Source organism: Lepidochelys kempii, chromosome 20 (assembly GCF_965140265.1).
Source record: "Lepidochelys kempii isolate rLepKem1 chromosome 20, rLepKem1.hap2, whole genome shotgun sequence".
Lineage (NCBI taxonomy): Eukaryota > Metazoa > Chordata > Testudines > Cheloniidae > Lepidochelys > Lepidochelys kempii.
This window is the reverse complement of record NC_133275.1, coordinates 22,125,371-22,140,001: the sequence shown is the minus strand read 5'-3', so window position 1 is coordinate 22,140,001 and position 14,631 is coordinate 22,125,371. Positions and strand designations below refer to the sequence as shown.

At 53.5% G+C, this 14,631-nt stretch overlaps 1 protein-coding gene and 1 long non-coding RNA gene across 3 annotated transcripts in view; one reads left to right on the top strand and one right to left on the bottom strand.

Moving 5' to 3' along the window:
- LOC140901138 (complement C3-like) overlaps positions 1-13,314 on the top strand; it is a 45,769-nt gene extending 32,455 nt beyond the window's left edge. Inside the window, exons 31-41 of the mRNA XM_073319457.1 lie at positions 232-291; positions 671-761; positions 3,443-3,494; positions 4,484-4,571; positions 5,259-5,348; positions 6,297-6,402; positions 7,541-7,630; positions 8,343-8,432; positions 9,447-9,530; positions 12,050-12,185; positions 12,537-13,314. Of these exons, the coding sequence (XP_073175558.1) occupies positions 232-291; positions 671-761; positions 3,443-3,494; positions 4,484-4,571; positions 5,259-5,348; positions 6,297-6,402; positions 7,541-7,630; positions 8,343-8,432; positions 9,447-9,530; positions 12,050-12,185; positions 12,537-12,678 (1,029 nt within the window). The 3' untranslated portion in view covers positions 12,679-13,314. The remainder of the gene's footprint in view (positions 1-231; positions 292-670; positions 762-3,442; positions 3,495-4,483; positions 4,572-5,258; positions 5,349-6,296; positions 6,403-7,540; positions 7,631-8,342; positions 8,433-9,446; positions 9,531-12,049; positions 12,186-12,536) is intronic.
- LOC140901140 (uncharacterized) overlaps positions 1,199-14,631 on the bottom strand; it is a 16,547-nt gene continuing 3,114 nt past the window's right edge. The window contains exons 1-4 of one of the 2 annotated variants that reach the window (XR_012155776.1): positions 6,339-9,820; positions 4,281-4,845; positions 3,074-3,128; positions 1,199-1,455 (exon numbers count right to left, since the gene is read on the bottom strand). This is a non-coding gene — a long non-coding RNA (uncharacterized lncRNA). Of the gene's footprint in view, positions 1,456-3,073; positions 3,129-4,280; positions 4,846-6,338; positions 9,821-14,631 lie in introns of those variants that run through there. The other variant, XR_012155775.1, reaches the window with a different exon arrangement.

The following is a 14,631-nucleotide window of genomic DNA, read 5'->3' as shown; positions in this document are numbered from 1 at the left end:
AACGGCAAGGGGATGGCACGGTCACTGTGGAGAGAGACCACGCGGAGGGTGGGAAATTGGCCACGTGTGAGGAGGCAGGGCTGGGGGGTGGCCCTAGGGTGAGGGGGTGCCATGGGCAGGGGGCAGTGCCTTCCCCCTGCAGAAACTGGGGAAACCCAGCCTTACTCGGGGAACAAACCACTTGTGTCTCGGACAACATGGTCGCTAACCTACCCGCTCCCATCCCCACAGACCAAGCTGACCGACGGCTTCACTGTCTCTGCCAAGGGACATGGCAAAGGGACACTGTCGGTACGTATGGGCTGCTGAGAACCCGCCCGTCGGCCTAGGGGGCTCCTGGATGTACAGCGTGTGGCTCTGAAAGTCCATTTCGCCAGCTGGCGGGGATCTTCCTGGATCTGAGGGGGCAGCAACTGCCCCCCAATCTCAGTGCTGCCCCCTGCTGGATGGATCTGAGCAGGGCTGCCGGGCAATGACATGCTTTGGGGAGGCCGCATCCCTTGTTCCGTCTCTCTCTCCGCCAACCCGAGCTTCTCTCCGGTCTGGCCATTTCTATCTGGCCCTAGGAATCCTGCGACAGCCTGGATTTGCCCGAGACTCCTCCCCATAGACCCCTGGGCCGGAGCAGCCTGGTCAATATCCGTCCCTTCATCGCCCCTTTCTTTCCCAGGTGATGACGGTTTATTACGCTCCCCTGACGGAGGGGGCGGCAGCCTGCAAGAAGTTTGACTTTAGCGTCTCTGTGCAAAGGGCACCTGATGGTAAAGACCTGGGATTCCTGATCAGGGGAGAGGGGACTGGTTTGAGGGGTGCAAGGCCGCAAGATGGCTATCTATACCCTGGTGAGAAGGGGTTAACCTCCATGCAGCTTACCCCTTTTCTAAGCTGGCTGAGGAACAGAGCCCTGTCACCAAGCCTCAGTGGGTCACAGCTGAGAATGCCAAACTCAGGATAAACTGGTGAAAAACTAGAGCAGACTCACCCCCCACTGGTGGTTATTCTGTCACGAGATTATAGCAAGCCAGTAAGAAAAGCCACTCAACTTTATGATGAGTGGTTACTGAAAACCAATTTAATCAAACTGTAGGGTCCTTCTAATCCCAAGAAATCAGCCACTTAGCCAGGTCAATCTGTAACTCAGATTTTACCCAATAATCATCTTGATGCCAATCCTGTAGTAACTAAAACTAAAGGTTTAATAAGAAAAGAAAAGAAGAAAAGATAATATACATACAAATAATTGCAAAGTCCTGTAGCAACGATGCAATAGATGGCTGGCTTGTAAAGTCTCTCTGGGAACTTCCAAAAGATTCGAAGGTCCGCAGTCCATATAGTTCAAAATGCTCCAAAAACTGTAAATCCACAGGCCAGAGAATCAGGGCAGGAAAGTGGCAAAATGAAGCTGTCTCAGGGGTCTTCTATCTCCTCTGCCATGTGCCTAGGGACATGTTGTCTCTGTTTGTGCAAAAAGAACAGGAGGACTTGTGGCGCCTTAGAGACTAACCAATTTATTTGAGCATGAGCTTTCATGAGCTGCAGCTCACTTCATCGGATGCATTCAGTGGAAAATACAGACTAACACGGCTGCTACTCTGAAACCTGTTTGTGCAAAGTGACTGGCCTGAGATGGCGTCTGGGTCACATGGACAATGATCACCCCTCCTTGGGAAGTTCGATAATTCACAGGGGCAGCCATTGCCTGTGGCCCATTGTTAGGGTGAAGTGTCCTTAATGGGCCACCACCACACAGCTGTCCAGCCTTGATGTAAATCTTATCTGGTGGGTGTTACCCAGGAATACAGCACATGTGTAAAATACAAGTCCCTGGCCAACAGTCGTAACTTTAGGTACACAGATGATCCATGCATATGAACAGGACAGTCCTACTTAGCAAATCATCACTTTTCCATTGACACCTCGTATGACACGCTTTGTACAAGACTTGTTGCAATTGTGTAACCGTGGCATTATCGTTCATCGGTTCAATCAGACTGCGTCACAAGCTCCCCTGTAGGGAAAGACCTTGTTGATTTGCCTCTGTCTCCATCTTCAGAGTCACTGCGGGTGAAGATCTGGGCTTTATTTGGGACTCAGGCTGTTTCAGAACCGGGCTCCAGCTGCTTGCTTGGGGCTTGCTTGGAGCAGGGGTGCACGGTCAGCATTTGAGCAAGGGGTTCTCCCAGCAACTGCTCCCGTGGCTCATGATTAGCCGGGAGCTGCAAGGGGCTGGGGAAGCAGATTGGGGTGTGGATGAATTTCCCCACTAAAAGAAAAATTGCTTCTTCAACAGGCTTTGATCTCAGAACCTAATTAGGTCCCAGTGTGGTGGGGAACGTGTTAGCCACTTAGAGATGGGGAAACTAAGGCACAGGTCACTCAGCAGCACTGTTGGGTATAGAACCCTGGCTCCTATTCCCCACCTGGGCCACTAGACCCCCATTCCCCTCCAAGGATAGAACCTAGGAGTTCTGATTCCTAGTCCCCCTGCTCTAACCATTAGACCGCACCCCTCTGCCAGAGCTGGGACTAGAACCTAGGGCTCCTGATTTGCATGCCAGTAACCACAAGATCCTTTTTCTTCCCATGACGGAAGCAACTTGCACTTGGCAGACAAACTAGTCACAATTGACACTTCCCTGGAAAAATGTATCAGAGATTGAAAAGATTAGGGCGGTTTATGAGAAGGGAGGAACTGAGAGGATGTGAGAGAGCTGCATACAAAGGAAGGAGCCTAGTCAAGGACCCGTGTTCAATTCTGCTCTGCCACAGATTCCTGTCTGACCTTGGGCCGGTCATTTAGTCTCTCTGTGCCTCAGTTTCCCTATCTGGAAATGGGGGGAAAATGGGACTTCCCTCCCCCACAACGAGGGCAGACTGTGAGGTGCTCAGATAATATGGCGATGGGGCCCAGAGAAATACTTTGGAGAGAGAGGAGAAGTCCTGTGCGGAAAGAGCAATAGCCCGGAGCTCTGATCTAGCGCTTTTCATCAGTGGATCTCAAAGGGACAGATATTTAAAGGTCTTTAGGCACCTAGCTCCTATTGAAACCACTGAGAGGTAAACACCAACGTACCTTTAACTGTCAGGTCCCAAGCACTTCCCAAAGGAGACACGAGGACAAAGAGGCACTGAAAGAGAGACAAGTAACCACACAGGACAGATGAGAATCATGTCGCTTAGATGAGCGACTGGGTGACGGGAGCAGGATAAGGACCAGTGTACAACAGGCTGGGATAGTTTGGTGCCCATCTTGTGTGACTGTGTCTGTAAGTGGGGTGGGGAAATCCCTGAGGAGGGGGGAGTCCTCCCCTGGGAATAAATTTGGGATGATCCTGGTGCGTTTCCTCTCCGGAACCATTTTTAAATGGGTCTGGTGATGTGGGGGGGCACCATTGATGAGACAGGAATGTGACTCCCCTGCTGTGTTGATGGGTCTTTGCAGCCAAGAAGCCAGAAGGAGCCCTGGCCTCTGTGTTCATCCAGATCTGCATGCGGTGAGTCATCCCCGGCGGCCATCACCCCCCCCACAGCCGCCCCCCACCCTAGAATGGTGGAGAGTGTGTCAGATCCTGGCTTGAGGTGTGTGTCCATGTCTCCGTTTAGGGCAGCGGCTCTCAAACGGTGGGTCACGACCGCATTTTAATGGGGTTGCCAGGGCTGGCATTAGACGTGCTGAGGCCTGGGGCTGAAGCCCTGAGCAGTGGGGCTCAGGCTTTGACCCTCCTTGCTGGGTGATGGGGCTTAGTTTACAGGCCCCCTGCCTGGGGCTGAAGCCCTCAGGCTTCTGCTTTGGACCCCTGCCCTGGGTGGTGGGGTTCAGGCTTTGGCCCCCTATGCTGGGCGGTGGGGCTCAGGCAGACTCAGGCTTCAGTCCCCCCTCCTGGGGTCGTGTAGTAATTTTTCTTGTCAGAAGGCAGTTGCAATGCAATGAAGTTTGAGAACCCCTGGTCTAGTGGTTACTGTCCCTGTAACAATAATAACCAATAGGAATTAGGCACCTAAATACCTTGGAGGATCTGGAACCTGGGGCCTACAACATGCATGATTTCCAGTCCCATCCTTTCCCCCCACCCCGTTCGGCTTTCTTTTCCTGGCTATAGTGCCCACCCCAAGGCCGGCAGATCTCCTTGGCTGCACCCCGGCTGTTTTGGGTACAAGCTCCAGACTGCCCCCTAAAGGGCTAGTACACCCCTCCACAGCCCCCCAAGGGGTTATTTTTTGAGGGGGTGGCCTCCAGGATCTGCTTTCCCCACCGAGGTCTGTCCGGCAGCCATTGATACCTGAATTGGTGCTACTTGGGATCCACGCGTCCCCTCTCCCGCTGCAACCAGGAAGGGCCGTGGAGGCAGTCGGCTGGGCTAGCAGCCTCCCCAGTGGCTTCGTCCAGCCAGCGTCCACTGGTCAGTGCCGGTGGCCTCCAGAGAGGATCCGCTTTGTTGCCTGGCGGGTGTTTTCCTAGCCAAATCCTCTCTGCATCCTCCAGGTTCCTGGGAACGGTGGACTCCACCATGACCATCCTAGACGTCTCCATGCCCACCGGCTTCTCCCCAGACATGGACGACTTGGATAAGGTGAGCCCCACCCCCTCAACGCGTGGGGAGTTGGCTGCTCCCCTGGGACCAACCTAAGAGTGGTGGTTCGGGCAGGGGTTTTAACCTCTTCCATGCCAGGATCACACACACACAAATTTAGCAATCTGGGGAGGGCATCACAACCTCCTGATGCTTGTTGGGTCATGACTCAGGGGCTTGGTGCCTTTCACCTCTTGGTCATTCTCGGTCACAGACTGGGGCAGCGGTAGGTGTTCTCAGCTGGTGGCTGTGTGGTGGGTTCTCAGCCCAGTTCCTAGTGGGACAGGAAAGTCACTGTGTCATTGGCACGAACCAGCCCCCTCGTTGGCAGCCCCTGTGTCAGATGGGCCATGGAGATGGTGCTCCCCTCTCATTCCTAATGCGGGGTCCCCCCCAGGCAGGGCTGAACCACATCCGGAGAGGGTGAGGAGCGCGGAACTCACACGGTCGATGCCCTGTCCAGGTGTCACAAGAGGACTGAGACCCTGGGAATGTCAGTGGGCCAAGCCTTGTTCATGGGATCAGAGCGGAGAGCAAGAGGCAGACAGTAGGGGGGTGGAAAAGGGGGTGTGAAGTCAGGAGGGGCAAAGCTGGGCACCCCCAAAGCTTTCGAAGAGTTGGGGGCCCAAGTGGGCACCGTCCAGCTTGTGGATTCTACTGGCTGATCAGTTTGATTTCCATGCCCAGCTCACGAACCGTGTGGACAAATACATCTCCAAGTTTGAACTGGACACGGATCTGTCTGAGAGAGGTTCCCTCATCCTCTATCTAGACAAGGTACGGCTTGGCCATCCCCCCCCTTCTTTCTCTTTCTTTCTTTCCCCACCTTCTCTCTCTCTCTTTGTCACACTTAATATTAAGGTCCCACTGATAATGGATTAATAAATGCTTCAGAGCTACTAATAAATGGCCAATCAATTGTTCTGGAGCCCAGCAGATCAGTAGGTTGCTTAACCCATCTCTGGGTACGTCTACACTGCAGCGGAAGGTGTGATTCCCAGCTCAGGCTAGTGCACTAAAGATAGCGGCGTGGCTGCAGCAGCTAGCCAGCCGAGCTCTCAGACCAGACTAGAGTTGGGCAACCAGCCTGAGCTGCTGTGACTCGTGAGGCTGCAGCCATGCTTCTGTTTTCAGGCACGAGCTCACGTGTGCGTCTGCCAAGCTGGGGATGACACCTCCCAACTGCTGTGTAGACATGGCCTATAACTCCTTCCGCTGATAGTCGTCTGTGGCACATCCTGCTCCTGGCTGACATGGGGATAGCCTCCATTCATCATGCATTAGCCCTTCAGAGTAAGGTTCGATTCCAAAGTGTGACCAATATTTCTATTTGGGTGGCTCCCAGAAGTCCCTGATTGGGGGTGGGGGGCAATGTTCCCGCTAATGTTTTCTAATTTGGGGAAGAGGATCTCCCCAAACTGCATAAGGATCCAGCATCCACCCTGCTCCCAGTTCCCAGTGTAAGGGGCAGATCAGGCACCTGGCCAGAACTGTAGAGCAGCCCTGAAGCGGCTCTAATTTACACTGGGGCCCTGCACAGTCACGCAATATGGGGAGCACAAAGGGGGATGGGGTTTAAAGCCCCTGCCACCCCCTTGTGCCCCCTGTCCCAAGTGCAGAGTGGAGTAACTGGGAATCGGGCCCTTTGCCATGCTATTGGCACTCTCTCCTGCCTGCAATGACTATGCCATTGCAGCTCCTAAGGGCCTTTCTCTTCCTCGCTAGGTGTCCAGCAAAGAGACAGACTGTCTGAAATTTAAAGCTCACCAGCACTTCGAAGTGGGTCTGATCCAGCCGGCAGCCGTGATGGTGTACGAGTACTACTCCCTGGGTTAGAGCATTCATCACTCGCTCATCTCGTTAGCGCCCAGCAAAGCACGCTGGCCCCAGCAAACAGTCAGACAGAACCCTGGTGCAGTGTGCTACCCAGTCAGGACAGGCTTGAGCCTTATCACCCGACTAGCTCTTCAGGGAGGCAAACCAGGGCAGTGCCTGGGGCACTAGCCTGTGACGCAGGAAATCTGGATTTGATTCCCCAGCTCTGCTTTTGACCTTGTCATTCTATGACTCAGTTTCCTTTCTGGAAACAGCCTTTCTACCATAAGAATAACACTTCCGTCCCCTTCTGCCCCCCCCAAAAGGAAATGATCACCAGTTTGCTAGCCTCTTTAAACCAGAGCATCCAAACCTCTGAGGAGCTAATTTAAGGGGAATGAGCCCACCTGGGTAGTTAATTGACTAACGAGCACCTGGGCATGATAAAAGCCCATCATTAGTAGGGGGTACTGATAGAGAGAAGCCCTCCTAAAGGTGAGGAGTGCCAGGAGAAACAGAGGCCCCATAAAGGCAGGTGGCTGTGCAACCCCCCTGACCCTAAGGGAAAAGCCTTGAATTCAATTTTATTTGTGTTTAATAAAGAAGAACCCCGGCAGGGGAATTTGGACGTGTACATTTTGTGTGGAGTTCTAAAGGGAAACTGAAGCAGAAGGTGCTTGCAGTGCCACACTAGGCCAGGAGGGGGCAGTACAGGATGGGCAACAGAAATAAAATCTCAAAAATAAAATCAAACCCCTTCCCCAGCTGAGTTTTAGCTCTAAAAAGGGAGACAAGCCAGAGTCTCCATTAAGTTCACAAAGGACTTCGCTAGTGATTTTACATGGAAGATGCCCAGATACTACAGTGATGGGCAGCTGGATAAAATCCTCAAGTACACAAAGAGATTCCCCAGGGAATCAAAGCCAGATTTTCTGGACAGAATAACCCGTCCTTTACCCGTAGAGCTTCGGGGCAGGGACTGTCTCTCGCTGTTGGTACAGCATCTGGCACGAGGCGGCCCTGCTCTCACTGTGTGAGTGTCCGTGTCCCAGCACGGGGGTCTGTCTCCCATTGTGCATCTGTGCATGGTGTGAACTCAAACTCTAGGTGTTACCATTATACACTTAGTAACAAACCTTTTCTCTCTCTCTCAGAAAACCGCTGCACAAAATTTTACCATCCAACCCAAGACAGCGGCTTGCTGAAGGTGCTGTGTGAGGAAGACGCCTGCCGTTGCATGGAAGGTAAAGGGAGACCAAAGGGAGGGGGAAATTTCTCTGCCCTGTCCCTTCACTGGCTTCTATGCTACAGGTTGGAACCACGACTGACCTAGTGGGCTTGGGCCAGTGAGAGCACGGGGGATGCAGCGCTAATGCACTAGCCCTGCCGGGTGCTGGCCCGTGGCAGCTCTGGGATCAGCAGCCCTCAGCGTGGGGCGAGCTTGGGGGATTTAATGGTTCTGGGTCCAGATTGCGCTCCTAGAACTCTCCCTCCCTGATTCTCTGGTGGGGAGAATCTGTGGACGCTTCCAGCTCCCACCTTCGTACAGATAACATGCAAAGTGACCTCTTCCCCTTGGCCAGGCCCTGATCTCCGGCTGCCTCTGGGACCTTCCCACAGGGAGGGGGCACAGGCCTGGGCGTCAGGATTCCGGGGTTCTATTCCCCGCTCTGGGAAGCGAGCGGGGACTAGTGGTCAGAGCAGTGGAGGGCTGGGAGTCAGGACTCCTGGATTCTATTCCCACCTCTGCCATTGATTCATCATGTGACCTAGGGCAAACTCATTGCCCTGTTTATGCCACAGCTTCCTTGTCTGTGCAATGAGGGTGACGCCCACCCATCACCCATGGGGGCTGTGAAGCTGAATTCATTCATGTCCGTAAAGGGCAGCGAAAGCCTGGTGTGAAAGGGGCTGTAAACCTGCTACTTCACTAGGATCGTCTGCTTCTGTCCCCAGAGAAATGCAGCCTGATCAAGAAATTTAAACAACCCCCTGCTGACATTTCTGTCCGCATCGAAGCCGCGTGTGAGGCTGGGGTGGATTATGGTAAGACAGGCCCTGTGTTCTGGCCCTATTTCTCCTGATCAGCTGTTGTCCAAGGGAGGGCCAAAGCTGGGGGGTGGTGGGGCGAGATCTGCCAGTGATCCCAGAGGCAATGAACTCCTGATCTGGGCAGAGATAATTGCAATGAGCGTAGTGGCAGCAGGCCATGTAACAGGGTACGTGTGGACTCCACCACATTCCTTGGCTGATACAGAGATGGGGGCTCTGGGCTGGGACTCAGCAGAGCTGGGATCTGTTCCTGCCTCTGGCCTGCTGGGTGAACTTGGGCAGGTCATATCCCTTCAGTGCCTCAGTTTTCCCAACTATAAAATGGGGATAATGATACTGACCTAATTTGAGATCTAACGCTGATAAGACCTAGGTACAATGATTTATCTGAAATGAATGGCTGAACTTTTTTAACAAGTGTTTTTTCCCCATCTGTTGCTCAGCCATTTGAGTTAAATATTTAAAACCCACCAAGTTTTAAACAGTTTGAATAAAACCCACTCCCCGTTCCCAGTTAGACTGAGGACAGCCATGCCTGGGAGATCCGCTCTCTGGGCAAACACAGAGCCCTCTGGTGGGGGGGTGGGGAAGAGTCTGAATTCATCATGTATCTTCCCCCAGGCCTTTTACACAGCAAGACAACCTGGATCAAGCCCATTCCCACCCCCACCTGCAGGTTCCCCTTTAGTGCCTGAGACCCATTGATATAGGACCCTACATCCCATACCCTCACTGATCAAGGAAGCAGCCAAGCGCTGAGCAAGTGGGATTCTAGATGACAACTGGTGTTGCCCCTTTGCCCCAGTGGGTGGGATTTGATTCTATTCTGTACAGGTTCTTGTCCCATAAGACACAGATCTGGAAGGGACCCTCTGGGTCATCAAGTCCAGTCCCCTGCAGACACCCCCATCACCGTGGTATCTGGCCTGTATTCTGTAGATCCACCTAGACGGTCACGATGGTGCCTTCGGGCTTTAACAGATCTCTGACTGCCATCTTCTCCCCCAGTCTATAAAGCTCGGCTGGTGAAGGTGGAGCAGAACGGGATGTACAATTACTTCACTATGAGGATCGTGCAGGTCGTTAAGGAAGGTAACGGCCCTTGCGGTGAATGTCTGTCCGCGTCTCACCCTGCGTGCTGGCTGTCCTCATCACAGGGTGCAATGCTGCTCCTCTCTCATCCGCCGTCCCCCGCTCAGGGGCTTTTAACCTGCGTTTTATTTCTCTACATCTGGGGAGGTGAATTTAGTGCTCCTTGAAAACGATGGAGTACATGGCACCAGCTGAGAACCGCACAGTTCAGGAGGGCTCATGAAGTCAGTCCACGCAGCTGATGCCCCACAGTCCCGACCCACAGCCCCCTGCTGACCCAGTCCTGGGCTTCCCCCCTCCCAGGTCTGCCAGTGCCCCTCCATCCTGACCCACAGCGACCCACAGCCCCCTGCTGGCTCAGCCCTGGGCTTCCCCCTTCCCCCCCAGCTCTGCCGGTGCCCCTCCATCCTGACCCACAGCCCCCTGCTAGCCCAGCCCTGGGCTTCCCCCCTCCCAGGTCTGCCAGTGCCCCTCCATCCTGACCCACAGCCCCCTGCTGGCCCAGCCCTGGGCTTCCCCCTTCCCCTCCCAGCTCTGCCGGTGCCACTCCATCCTGACCCACGGCCCCCTGGGCTCCCCTTTCACCTTCAGTCATGTCCCTTAGACCCCCTGCTATGCCCAGGGCTGGATTAATCTTTTGTGGGCCCCGGCACCCAGACCTTGGCCCTGTCCCCCGCTCCGCCCCTGCTCAGCCCCTTCCTCCCATGCTCTGCCCTGAGGCCCCGCCCCTGCTCAGTCTCTTCCTTCCAAGGCCCCGCCCCCCAGTGCAAGTGGGGAGGAGAGGAGCAAGCCATGGGTGGAGCCACAGGGGGCGGGGCCATGGTCCGGGGCCAGGGCCCCCTCTGAGCGTGAGCCCAACGCCACAGCATCATTGTAAACCCGGTACCGGCCATGCCACACCTGGGCTTCCCTCTCCCTAGCTCTGCTGATGCGCCTTAATCCTACCCCACAGCCCGCCTGCTATTCCAGCCCTGTGTTCCCCCCCCCCAGCTCTGCCCATGCCCATCGGTATCATCAGAGACGTTGTGAAAAACGGCCTTGCCCGTCCCCGAGAGCCCGTCACACTGAGGTGCGCGGCTAGAAAACGCTCCAGACTGATCAATGCTCCAGTTATCTCCAGCATGGCGCTGCCCCCGCGTCCCTCCCGGTGGCTTTTAGCTGTCAGCTTCGACCTTGGTAGTCTCCTAACCGCTCCCTGAGCCTGCCAGGGGCTCCGCGGGAGAGGCCGACACTTCCAAACGTTGTCTTCGTTCTAGATCAGAACACAGCCAAAAACCGAAACTTCCTGCTCAACCAAATTTTGATTCGGGTCAGCAGCAACGCTCCTTTGCGATCAAACCAAACGCTTCCGTTCTGATCTCGACTTTCCCGACGGTTCTAGTAGAAAATAAAATAATTTTCGAACCAAAAAAACCCTCAGTATTCCCGTCCCAAAGTGGAGGATTTTGGCTGAATCAGCACACTCCTTTCAACGTTTTTTTAAACAAAGTTTTGTCCGAATCGACACGTTCCTCCTGATTTCAACAAACCGGTATTTTGCAATGGAAAATTGTCCTGTTAAAAAAACATTGATCAGCGTTACCCCTGCCTGAGAGGCAGCCAGCCCCCTTTGTGATGCCGGCCCTGAACTGGCTGCTGCTTTCATCCCATTCAGCTGCATGTTTTCAAAGATGACTGGAGGAGATAGACACTCAAGTCAGTGTGATTTGGACTCCTAAATCCCTTTAACTCCTTTGAGAAGCCCAGCCTAAATATCAAACCCGCCACATGTTTACTTGCAGTATATATTTCAGTCACTCACTGTCGCTGTGCAATGAAGAGGCCCAGACAGCATGTGGTCCCTGGTAAACATGAGATACAAAGTTGCGTGTCAAGCTCTGTGGAAGCCAGTTTGGTAGAGTCTCTGATTGTTTCCTTTAATAAACGCCCCCTATTTAAAGGACTGTGATTCCATGTTTTGTGACCATGGGAGCCCTTTTCCAACAAGACAGAGGAATCCAGATTCTGATCTCATTTACACCAGCATAAATCAGGAGTGACTCTATTGACAGGGATTTTGAACTCACCTGCCCCGATGTCCTAAGAACTGGGCCATACTGGGTCAGACCAATGGTCCATCTAGCCCAATATCCTATCTTCTGACGGTGGCCAATGCCAGGAGCTTCAGAGGGAATGAATCATCGAGTGATCGATCCCCTGTTGTCCACTCCCAGCTTCTGGCAGTCAGAGGCTTGAGACACCCAGTGCATGGGGTAGCATCCCTGACCATCTTGGCTAACAGTCATGGATGGACCTATCCTCCAAATGTCAATCCAGAGCGACCCCAGGGAGACAGATTCTGAGCACATGTCAAACTAAAAGAGACCCCTTTGAAATCGAGAGTCACTCTGGATTGGTACCTGTTTAACTGAGATCAGACTCTTCTGCAGTGGGTCTGGCTCCTGTTCGCTGATCTGCCATCAGCGATCATTCTGCTCCCCACGCTCATAGGCCATCGCTGGCTTTTTTTTTTTTTAAAGGGACAGAGCAAGGCATCCAGGGGAAGACCCGTCGATTTATCAGCCCAGTGGCTTGCAAGGCGACCCTGAACCTGCTGGAGAACAGGAGCTACTTGATCTGGGGCCTCAGCAGTGACCTGTGGGATCTGAAGACTGAGTGAGTCTCCAGCAGGCTCCTGGAGAGGCAGAAGGATTATGAGGAAGGGGGGGAAGAGTGGGCTGGTGGTTAATGCACTAGGCTGGGACTCAAGAGAAGTGGGTTCAATTCCCAGCTCTGCCACTGACCCCATGTGATCTTGGGTAAGTCACTTCATCTCTGTGCCTCAGTTCCTGCTCTGTGCAGCACCCTGCAACAGTGGGGCCCTGAGCCAAGTGCTCCCGTACTAACAATGGGAGGTGGTTCCCCTTAATGCCCTGTGATCTCTGCCAGGCTGTACGCTGGACATGTGGGGTCACCCCCTCACCCGCGAAGGGCTGTGGTAATGTTTCCTCCTGCTCTCTTTCCCAGGATGGCTTACTTGCTCGGGAGCGGTTCCTGGGTTGAGCTGTGGCCAAACCCCATGGAATGCCAACAGGGACATTTCCGTGCCCTCTGCAAGGGGCTGGAGGAGTTTGCCCAGCACATGATGACGAACGGCTGCCCTTCATAGGCCGAGAAGAGGAGGACCCAGGAATGTCACTAGCTGTCACCCTTTCTGTGGGGAGGTCTCCCTTGTCCCCCATGCCCCCATCTATAATGTTAACTGGAGTCATGGCAGAACCTCTATACATTTCACAGCAGCAGGGGTAGGACTCACATCCTCCTGCATGCAGTCCCCTGCCTCTGGATCTGCAGGAGAATCTCCTACAGCTGCTCGTAGCATGGGCTTATGACACACAGTTATGCAGTTCAAATTCCATCCAGTAGAGGGCAGCAGTGGACGTGTACACAGCTCATGACACTGCTGTTTTCCATAACCCTCTATTATCCTTGTAATACCCCCTGCTCTGCGATTTCTACTGATCCAAGCTCTCTGGACACAGAGGACAGAGCACGGAACCGTAGCTTGTGTGGGTCGTTCCCACCTCTGAGATACCCAAGGCCTCTGTCATTTCTTTACACCGTGGCACACTTCAACCGTCCCTGAACTGAACTGAATACTCCTTTGTACAGCACCTGTTACAATGCCCATCCCCTCTGAATCCTCAATCCAGAAACTTTGTGCCTCCTGAGGGAGCTATCCTGAGGCATCTGTCTGGGTTTGTACCTGTTTTATCCCACGAATGTGAATAAAGTTTTGCGGCAGCAGGGAAACGGCTGTCAGCACCCATAAGGGGAGATTTATTTCATGGGCTGCTTTAGATTGACTCCAAGCCCTCTATAACCCTAGGGAAACTTAATGCGCCATGTGGATGCTCTAGATGGTAAGATCTTTGGGGCAGGAGCTGTCTTTTCATTCTGTGGTTGTACAGCGCCTGGCACGGTGCGGTCCTGGGTGCTGTGATCATACAAATAATTTAAAATAGCCTGGAATAAAGGTGACTTTATTCCAGAATGACTCTGCATTATAAGCACCCTAATACTTGCAGAATAAAGTGATTTCTGGTCTGGAATTGAGTATCCAGGAGGAGCTACTCCAGTCAGTGTCTATGTATAAACAAGGAAGGATGATGGTCTAGTGGTTAAAGCATTGACCTAGGATGTGGGAGCCTTGGGTTTAATTCCCTACTCTGTCCTCTTCTGACCCTGGGCAAGTCACATGGCCTCTCCGTGCCTCAGTTCCCCCACTGAACAACAGGGATAACAGCACTGCCTCACAGGGGGTCGAGGATAAACCCATTAAAGAGTGTGAAATGTTTGAGTTCCAGTGATGAAAAGCACCATATCAGAAATCGGCGTTATTTCATTACCAAGCTTCCCCCTGTGCCCACCCCTTCTTACGCAGCAGGAAGACGAAGGGGGAACATTTTGGCTAAGATTCCTGAGCACGGACCCAGCCTCGGCACATCTGGGCTCCGCCTGCAATCAAACAACCCCAAGCAATCTCTAGGGTAAAAGGCAAAGGACCCTCCCGTGCTGTTTTGCTGAGCATTCGGGTTGGCTTTTGCTCGGAACTGGCACATCTCAGCAAGTGGCGGGTTTGTTTAAAGCCTTCCATGATCCAGAGGCTTGATTCTCACTTGCCCTACAGCCCCTTTGCTGCTGCTGTTGCAAAGTAAAGGGACCACAGAGCTGAGAGATCTCTCCTGGCAGAGGGCATTGCTTGAGCTGCTAACCCCTTGAAGCTCCTGACACAGGGGATGTGGTCAAGCTGGAGTGGGCACGGCCAGCATGAAAAACTAGCCAAACAGCGGTCCAGATTAGTTAGTGGTGCGCTAGCCATGCCCCCTTGGCTCTGGCCGCACTTGTGCTCCACATCACTGCAGGGAAGCCCCGGTGGCTGTTCAGTGTGTACGTTAGAGTTGCCTCAAGGCAGCTAAGCAGGAAGGGGCAAAAATGGTGTAAACCCACCTCTGCCCCTGTCCCTGATGCCAGTGGTGAATGGATCTCAGCCAGAGCAGGGAATCAGGGGCCCAGCCCAGGGTTTCCAGCAATTGTGGGGTACAAAGCCCCCATGTGAGCA